Here is a 10632-nt window from a genome sequence, read left to right as displayed (position 1 = left end):
TAAGAAAAACAGCAGGGGTAGTGAAATAGATATTCGGAATAGAATAGGAAAAGGAGGTTTAAAAAATTGAAGCAAAAATTGAAGCCGGTATTATTTTATGGAGCTCAGATATATGGCGATGGAAAGAAAGGAAAGAGTATGAGAGGTTACAAGAAAGGAATACAAGGTGCACGTTAAGGGCATACTGGAGGCCGCCAGGATGTACGTATGGTGAGGAAAGAAGCGGAAAGGGTTAAATGAAGTATTAGAGCGGAAAAGAGGAAATGGAAATTTGAGACAAACCCTTGGGAAGAAAAGCGAGGGGAGTTAGCGGGAAAGTGATAGAGGCAGAATGAAGGAGAAGGAAGGCGATAGAATTCACGAGATGGGAACAGGAAAGCAGGAAGTTCCTTAATGCATGAAATTTATAAAACTCGATTAAAGTAAACTATAAAGAATTGGTAAAAAGGGAGAGTGTAATAAAATTATTAGAAATGTTATATTTACAATAGTAGTATATTCTCAATATATAAGCGATGACTATATTCAACGCATTTTGTTTAAAAAATTAATAAGTTTTTTAATATTCAATAATAAATTAAATCTTCACAAAAACCACTTTTTGTCAACTTCGACCAGTGTGATGGTTATCGAAAAATGTTAGATTAAATAACTTCTGGCGAGAGAGTTTTTCACTAGGCTTTAAGAAAGCTTTCCTACAAATTTGAAAAAAATCGTTCAAAAATTCTAGAAGTGGCAGCGAGTTGAAGTCAACGCATTCGGCCGCTGAAGCAATTTGCTGTTGCTGTGCCGCTGCTCCTATGTGACTTACATTAGTGCCGATAGCCGTAGGATTCCAGCGGTAGGGTGTGTTAACGTCAACTCGCTGCCATTTTCACAATTTGTGACCAATTTTTTTTTAAATTTGCAAGAAAAGTTTCTGAGAGACTTGTCAACAACTTCTTTGCGATACACTATTTTACCTAATATTTTTCGATAACCGTCCCATTGTTCGAAGTTGGCGAAATATGGGTTACGTTCGAAATTAATTTGTTACTGAACAGTGATATACATATTATTATTTTTAAATAAAGTGCGTTTCTTGCAGTCATCGCTTATGTATTGAGAATATTCTACAAAAATTTCAATCATTTTTCACCAGAAGCGGCGGAATAATCGCGATTTATGTTTTACAAAACATCAATTTCAGATGCGTAAATGTTTTAAGTTTTTATTGTTTATCTTGAGTAAAAATTGTAGACTAATAGATACGATCAAAAAAAGTTTTTCGGCCGCTAATAAATACGAAGATAAATACCAAGGTGAATTTTTTTTGCCTCTCGACCACTTTTTTCATCGATTTATTTCCCCGAGTGGATAATACTCTTACGCGTTTTCAAACGAACAACGAATTATTTCATTCGTCACTTCAATTATGAGGTGATATAGTGTATTATCAAGGAACATTCAAAGTGATCAGATAAATTTCAAAGACAAAAAATGTGATTTAAGCCCAAAAAAATTGCTGTAATTTATAACGTTCAGATTGAAGAATTTTCAATATTGAAGAACTTTACCAGTAGATTATGTACCTAAGTATTAAAGTTTAAAACAACTTTACCACCATGGTTATGTGCCCAAGAAGTAGTAGTATTTTCACTTCAATCACCAGCCAACCACTTCGTTCACTAGTGAGGGAAAACAAGAGACCAAATGTATAGGATTCGATCTATTTTTGCCCTATTTTGCTAATATCTTCGTAAAAACTAATTTTTTCTAAAAAGTGTAACAGAAAAATAGTTTTTATGTTTTAATTACTATTCAATAAAATGATAAAATGATAGTAATAATTATTAATAACAGAGATATTACAGAAATAATGTTATGTTCCATGTATTTGGTCCACTGTTTTCCCCTCAGCATTTAACGAAGTAAAGTTAGCGGATGGTTGAAGTGAAAATATCTAATATGTCCACAATTTACTTCGTAGATTAACTTAGTCTTAAAATAAATTCTGCTAACTCTTTTTTTTCACTTCTCACTCGATTTTTCCTTCTTGCTGTCACTTTACGTGTCGCTCTTCGTGGTACATCATAAAAAAAGTCACTATATAAAAAAACATGCTCAAATTGAGCAAAAAGGTAGAAGCTTCCAGTCTGAAAGTATTAATGAATAATATATTATTCTATATGATTTTAAGAGAGTTTCATTTAGTAAGTTGATTATAATGTCAAACAGGGATCTTCGAAACTGACAAGCGAATATAATAACTAAAACATGTTTTCAGAATAAAAAAAAATTTCTAATATCAAACTTATTCCGTGCCTAGAAAGATTAACCAATTTTTCTCCAATTTTTATTTAAACTGAGATAAAATTTTATTTAAATTAGCAAAAATAATTATTTTAACAAATTATTATTATTTATAACTATCTTCTTCTTCTTCAGTGATGTAATATATCATGTGAGTTAACTAAAATAGTTTTTTAAACAATTCATTAATGTTTAGAACTATCTTATTTTAGATAAGTGCTAAAGAGTTGCGTTTTTCTTTGAAAATGTAAATTTGGTGTCCACTTTTCACTTAGTGAGATGATAATTAACCCAAGTTCACAAAAGGCTTATTTGAATATTTGCTTATTGTTTGTAACTATTTTTTCTTAGATTAATGCTAGAAAGTTGCTTCTTTCTGAAATTTTTAGTTCGTCTTTAACTTTTTAGTTATAAACAAATAATAAAAGACCCTCAAGAAAAATATTTTTAGAAGTATTGTATTAAGTGAATTACTTTTACTCTTTTTCCAATGTTTAAAAAATGAATTTGAACAAAAAAGCTAACTTACACGAGAGACAAAAAACAAACGATATGATAACTCAGACCGACAAATTTTAAAGCCAGAGACCAGACCTAAGATTTCCGAAGGATTTTGATGCGCTGAATCCGAATCCGAGCTCAAAATTGCTCCTGTACGTCACGTTTTCAAGATGTCCTGACCTAAATGTGCAAAAAACGCGTTTTTTAGCTGTTTTTGAGTTTATGTAACCGAACAAGAAAAATTTCTACCACACAAGCTAATATGGAATTTGTAAGTACTAATCTTCCTCTTTCAAACCTACTTGGATTTATTAGGATATCTTTATTTTCCACCAAAATATTGTAATTTGAAATTTTTTATTTTAGCATTTTAACCCATTAACGCTGAGGTGTTCAGATTTATACAACACATTCTCTATTGCTGACGGTACGATATTTTTTCTTCAAAATATTATCTCAGGGGTTTTCGAGGGTGCCCTTTCTATGGGGTGCTATTTCTATGGTCGTATTTCTTTACTGATTTTTAATTTCTCTTCCTAGATATGAGCAAAATTAAATGTTCAAGAGAATCTTATAAGCTTTAAAATATGAATGAGATAATATTTTTCAAATATCACCCACATACGTTTTTTTAGAGTTCCAAAAAAATCCCCTAAGTGAAAGAATAGCTTTTGCGAGTTTTGAACGCTAATTATTTTGATTCTTTCAGGTTTCTTGAATCCAAATTCTTTCTAATACATAAAATACTAATTTTTATTGATAATCAGATGCATAAATCAATAGTTTCAACAATTTATTGTTGTTTTTGGTAATTTCCTCGCAGAATAGAATTATAAAGTCGCGTTTGTTTTTAAATTTCCCACATTTTGTCCAATTTTTAATTGGAGTGAGTTAACACTTAATTAATGTTAACACATAACATTTTTTAAACAATTTATTATTTTTCATAATATTTAATTGACATAATGCTAGAAAGTACTTTTTGTCTAAATTTTTTTTACTTTTTGTACTTGAAGTGAGCTGAGAATTAATAAAATCTAACCCAAAAATTGCCTAAATAAATTCTGATTATTATATTTTAAAGTCCTTTTCTTTTTTGTTAATACATTTTTTTCTGAAATAAAATAGACATTAGAAATATGCTTCAAAATTTTCTACATGAATCCCATGGATTCCCAAGGAAATATGCGCAAAATCAAATTTTTCTTTCATGCTTTGCAATAAGCTATTTGTTGTAATTCAAAACAAAACTTTCTCAAGTCATATATAAGCACAGGACACTAACCTACTCTTAATTACACAGGCCGACAAATTTGCCAAAGGTCAAAAGCCAGAAAGCAGACCAAACATTTCCGAAGGATTTTGATGCGCTGAATCCGAATCCGAACTCAAAATTGCTCCTGTACGTCAAGTTTTCAAGATATCTTAAACAAAATGTGCAAAAAACGCGTTTTTGGCTATTTTTGAGGTTATGTGACTGTACAAGAAAAATGTCTACCACAAAGCTAATATGGAATTTGAAAGTACTAATCTTCCCCTTTGAAACCTGCTTGGATTTATTAGGATATCTTTATTTTTCACTAAAATATTGTAATTTGAAATTTCTTATTTTAGCGTTTCAACCCATTAACGCTGAGGTGTTCAGATTTATACAACGCGTTCGCTATTGCTGACGGTACGATATTATTTCTTCAAAATATTATCTCAGAGGTTTTCGAGGGTGCCCTTTCTATTGCCGGTGTCAGTTTCTTTATTTATAACCCCTAGAAGATCCATTAAGGCGGCCACAATTTAGGGCTTTAAAAAAGAACAAAGCATCCCGCACAAAATACCAACAAAAAAGGGTACAGTCGTTTGGAACCAAACTTTGCACATTGATAAAACAATAACAAAATATGGAACCCATGGCTTTTCATTTCCACGGAAGCCGTTTCCTGGGGGTAGAAACGACCCCTGACAAGCAACAAGCATGCTAACCCACCTGACTCTGGGAACAATAAGTTAAGTCGCATATTTTTCTTGGAATAATGAAGTTTTATGCCACAAGTGGGTTTAGCCACCTACCTGCTAATCCACCTATACCCAGAAATCACCCCCATGAAATCATAAGCAGGCTAACCCACCTAACCCTGGGAGCAGCGAATTTAGTCGTTTACATTTCGTGAAATAATTGAATTCCACACTACAAGTAGGCTAACCTTGAAATGATATTTTTCAATTTAGCGTATTAACCCATTAACACCGAGATGGTATGTAATTTACTTAGGATTTTCCAACTTACTAAGGCAAGACTCAATATTTTCCAGGCACTTAAGGCTGGACTTGGGATTGTCCAGCTAAGCAAGAAAGTATTTAATATTTTCCAGCCAATTAAGGCAAAACCTTAGATTGCCCAGCCAATTATAGCGAGCCTTTGGATTTCCCAGCCAATAAGACAAGACTTTTTATCGTCCAGCCAGTCAAGACAAGACTTTGAATCGTCCAGCCAGGCAAGACTTACGATTGCCCAGCCAGTTAAGGCAAGACTTGGGATTGTCCAGCTAAGCAAGGAAGTACTTAATATTTTACAGTCCATTGAGGACTTTTTTGATCATAACTGAGGAATCGCTTCTTGACGGTAATGGTTTTAATTATTTTGATGTTGCAAATAGCGGGAGAAAATCCAGTTTTAGAACATGAGGGATCATCGGAAGAGGTTTCTCTATTTAGCGAACAAAAAAACAAAATGATGTCTAGCAGAAGCCGAGTTTTTGTGAGCTTAGTTTCAAAATTAATTGATTTACGTATAATAAAAATGTCCGGTTTTTAATTGTTAGTCAAAAATCTATCAATTTTATTGAATAAATTCGGAATAAAAGTTAAGCGGCCCGAGTGCTAAGGGCGTTATGAAATCCGAAAGCTTTACTCACTAAATCTACACGGAGAAAAAGATGTAGCACAATGATATCGCAAAACCTCTGTATTGCAAGAAAGCGCAATATGATAACGTACAATCGGGTCCCTGAGCTTTGTAAGATATTATAATGCACTAATATCACAGAAAAAAATGAAATTAAATTTTGTGGCTGTCGTCTGCTACAGCATTCTTCGCAGCAATGGGAAAAAGCAAGAACATGAGTGAGTTGAAGCTATATTTCGGGAAACCAGATTTAAAAACATCACAAAAAAAGTAAAAATTTACTGCAAGTAAAACCTGCGACGGTTAATATTTAAACATATTTCGGCGAAAGTTTCACTGAGGTTAGGATATTATTTAGCAAAAGCTCAAAATTTAACTGACAGATGGGAATCCCCAGTTCTCTCAAATTTAATGAAGTTAAACGACGCTGGATATCGCTGGAGTCGTAATTGTCGCTACACCTCGAATAAAAATGGAGCTATTAAAAGAAGGAAGATTATCCAGGCAAGAATAAAAATCGAAAATTATCTTCGATTCGTGTAAAGTTTATCTGGCAAGGTTAATTTTTGTTCCGGTGAATCTTTCACCTGGAATCAATGTAGACTTTGTCATCAATTTTTTCTGTGATCGCTTGCTGACTACTCCAACCCTCGCGAGATCACAAAACAAGAAATACAATGTGATAGCGTAATAAAGTTAAATTCTTACGTTATAGATTGTACAATTATGCGCTATATAATGTAAAAACTTGCAATGTACGATATCATGATTTTGCGCAATTATAATGCAATAATTACGATATACAGTGCAGGAATTACGGTATATATTGTAATGCATGCGATATATTTTTCTCAGTGTATTCATATAAATGAATGCTTTTATGTTAAAAGACTTTAATTGTTATGAAGCTTTTTATGTCAAAATGAAATATATATCGAATATAAACTATTGAAATAGATTGTTAAAATTGTTATAAATTATTTCTTTTGAGAATATTGCAGGTACTTTTTTCAGTATAAAAAAAGGATTTTGCGTCAATAGTGTCGAGAATTTAAAGGCTGGCGTGCTATAAAGTGTGATTTAGTCGATGACTAACTTGGGTCAAAGTCGTTCGACAAGTGTATAAAATAGACGAGCGTGAAACCTGGCACGAACATTTCACCGCTATTACGATCTATGAGATTTTAATGTACAATAAAATAAGAACTTCAGAATAAAAAAGTTATAAAACCAAAGGTTAAAGGTAAATTCAATGTATATAAAATTAGGTATTAAAGTTTTTATAATCAAACAAAAAATTCAGAAATAAGTGCTTTTATTTTTATTACTGTAAAATTGAATGATTTTGAAACACTTCCATTTTTTTAATAAGAATTTCACATCATCGGTTTCTTGTTGCCATTCTTACTTTTCGCAAAAAAACAAAATGTAATCTTTGCAGCGATTTCAGAGTGAACTGTACATGCAACAAAAATTACCTTAACGTATTAAAATTTGACCCTCATATTGGAAATGATTAAGATTTTAACTCTATGGAATCTTGTTTTTTTTCGATGCGGAAAATTCAACTTTAATACATATACTTGAAAATTACCCGAAACAAAAAATGACGTTTTTTTCTGTGTTTTCAAATAAAGGTTATTATGGGATATTCTGTCTGTCCAAACGGAGAGATGCGTCTTTTATCTGATTGCTAGAAAAACGGCTTTTTGCTCATTCTGTTTGAAAAAAAACACCTTCTTTCTTGTATTTTTATTCATTCTTGCTTGGTGACTCATAATTTCATAAACTAGCTGTGAATTCGATTTTGAGGGTTTAAAACTTTTGTACATATGCTCCCTTAATAAGAACTTTTCGCCTAATTATAATTAATTAGCCTATATATTATTCTTTTTAGAATAATTAAAACTCAAAATAAATATGTACATGAAGGGGGTGGGGAAGTAGGGAATGAGTTTGAAGAAATAATAAAAAAACATGAGAGGGGAAGTAAGAGGCGGTATGATGGATGAGTATTAAATACGGGACATGATGATGAGGAAAAGATAAGACCCATTGCGGAAATGAAGGGTTCAGGAGATGACAAAGAGAAGTCGAATAAGGCACAATAGTGGGAGGTGACTCAAAAGTTGGCCTAAAAGTGCGGGGGTGAAAGGATTGTGAAGCCTTGTGTAGTAGGAGAGTTGGACTTAAGATATAGGAGTCATGAAGGATACAGAGTTGTAGGGATAGAAAAAGGAAGGGGGCATGTTGCAAGGTTGGTAATGCTGAGGTGTGGTAGGTGATTGGCAATTTGGGGTCTTAGGATGACTGGAAAATAAAGGTCAGAGTTGTTCATATTACGGTCGATAGATGGTTAACGTATAAAAAACCAAAGAAGGAAATTTGATGAAGATAAATGGATGTGAATCTACAATAGGTACTGGACTGTTAGGAATGGAGATTTGATGAAGAAATATTGGTAAGGTGGTAAGAGAGGCGCGAAAGGAGGCGGCTCATATAATGATTAGTGTACTATGTTCAAGCCCAAACTGCTCCTACGACATGTGAACTCTTAATAACAGAACCCTTCATACTAATCCATTATGTGATGTCATTGACTATCTTAAGATTTTACAAGAAAGTTTCGTCCCCTAGTATTGTCAGTATATATCCTTCTATGATCTCACATAAGCATAATTCCCTATAATTCTCAAGAGAAAAGTCACATCATTATCTGAATTTCAGATTACAGAGATCTCTATAAGATTTGGGATTAGCAACAGTCAATAGAGACACTATATGTAAGTCTTAAGCCTGTTTCAAATTTACTAGGCTATTAGAGCTCTAAACTGACTTTCTTACTTACGAAATTAGAAGCTAATAACATTACATGATCTTTTGAAAAGAAAAGCCATTGATTCCAGTCTGCATCTGTTGACTATGACTCATTTAAACTGATTTTAAAATATTAAAAAATGAAGATAGCATAACTGAGGTGAACGTTGAGTTATTCTTTTTCACTCACCTCGAAATCCGTAAAGGCCTTATATGTAAGTAAGAGACAGCCTCCGAAGAAGAGGCACGTAGCTAAATTTCTCGTGTCTGCTAGAGAGGCTACCAAAGGAACGGAACCCATCTGCCAGTCATGTGATAACGTAGCTGGACATAGTAGCAACCAGCAATTCAATGCAGCGAGGTAACAGAATGTCAGTAATCTAGAATCATAAATGGAATAGTCCTAAGGGTACTGTCGTAACTGCGTAAACTTCATGATCATCATACGGGATAACGTCGAGTAGCTTTGGTGCTTTCTAACTTATGACAGTGTACAGTAAATCAATTATACGATATATTCATCGTGCTTAAATGCCAAAATCTATCTTGATTAGCATATAGATAAATTTCTAACTAGGTTTTAACTCTGATTTACATCACAAGCGTTTAGAGGAATGATATCCCCGAAAATGGTTTTGTTTTATAATAGATTATTAGAATAATAAAAAATTCGGAAAGTATTCCAGTTCCACGATTTTTATTTCTATATGCAACCTATTTATTTCAAAGCAAGCAGGCTGAAAAACTTCAAGTCACAGAATTGTTCGCCCAAAAAATATATTACTTTTTTAAAGAGAAATAGGCGATATGTATTTTTTCAATTTGATAAAAAAATACTAATGATGCAAGTTTTGAAGTTTAAAACAAAGTTTGAAAACTTTCGTTTGCGTATATTTTAGAGCAAAGTTTCCAAAAGCAAATTCAAATAATATGAAATTCTGAGATAAGTATGAAAAGAACCCTTTAGTTCATTCGTTTTTTTGTTAAAAAGTTTTTTCAATATGGCAAACGTCATGTATATCCTACGGAAAAGCTGAGACCAGTAATATTTTTAAAAAAATTCATGGGAATGATTAGGTTTACAACATTTGATTATTTTAAGCTTTTAGCAAAAGAAAATAATTAACGAAATATTGCAGATAGAACAATAATTGTTCATTTTTATTATTGATGTAAGTTTTTTGACCAGGGAAATTAATTAATATTTTAAGATGTTAATTTTGTTTGTCTACTTAATCATAATTAATATTATTAAAATATTGATTAATTTTTTAAGATTGCGAAAAAATTAATCAATATTTTAATAGTATTGATTATAACCAAGTAGACAAACAAAGTTAACATCTTAAACTAATAATTGTTAATTGTTGATAATAAAATAAGAAATTAACAAATAAATTACAAGCTACCAGAAGCAGCAATATTGAATAAGTGATACTGACAAATTTAAATACAGTAAAACTAAAGAATTAGAATTTTGCAATATTTTAATTAATTTAAATATATAATAACAATTAAGTTAATTCTTTAAAGTAATTCTTTCCTGTCTTGTTTTTCAATATAGTAGGCTAGTTCTTCATTTATTTTAGCGATTTTAATTTATTAAATTATTAATTGAATTAATCAGTTAATTAATAAAGTAACTAATCAGGTCAAAATCATTAATAATATATAGTTTTGCCTTCATGCGCTGTCAACAGATTTTCCGGATTGGAAAGTACTGTAGCATCCTTCCGAATGGAACAGATCAACGTATCAGTGCCACGAACGTGAAATATGAGTTACAATATTTTATTTCTTTTATTTTTAAGCAGAATGTGGTCGCCTATGATTTACGTTCCTGCAGTTTTATGTGAGGTATGCACAAAATGAACCATTTAAAGCAACTTTTTTCACCTCTCTGGCCTCCCTGATGTAGCTGCAACCACAAGTCCTGAAAAATGTTCAAAAATTGTTAAATTTTAAAGGATGTATCTCATGACCCATTAATACTAGGTCTTCATTTTTTATAAGAATTAATTTGGACAGGAAAGTATGGCGGAAAATAGTTAATAAAAAGAGTGTCAGTAGAGTGAACGACGCCTGAAACAAAGACCTTGGCTATTAATGGACCCAAGTGGGGA

General features: G+C 32.0%; 1 protein-coding gene across 1 annotated transcript in view; it reads right to left on the bottom strand.

The window, feature by feature from the left end:
- Positions 1 to 10632, bottom strand: part of LOC117173266 (protein O-mannosyl-transferase TMTC1-like) — a 1004108-nt gene that overhangs the window by 278198 nt on the left and 715278 nt on the right. The window contains exon 7 of the mRNA XM_033361737.1: positions 8700 to 8889. Coding sequence (XP_033217628.1) covers positions 8700 to 8889 — 190 coding nt within the window. The remainder of the gene's footprint in view (positions 1 to 8699; positions 8890 to 10632) is intronic.

This window comes from Belonocnema kinseyi, chromosome 5, assembly GCF_010883055.1.
Source record: "Belonocnema kinseyi isolate 2016_QV_RU_SX_M_011 chromosome 5, B_treatae_v1, whole genome shotgun sequence".
Lineage (NCBI taxonomy): Eukaryota > Metazoa > Arthropoda > Insecta > Hymenoptera > Cynipidae > Belonocnema > Belonocnema kinseyi.
The sequence above is the reverse complement of the archived record's forward strand: the minus strand, read 5'-3'. Positions and strand labels throughout refer to the sequence as shown.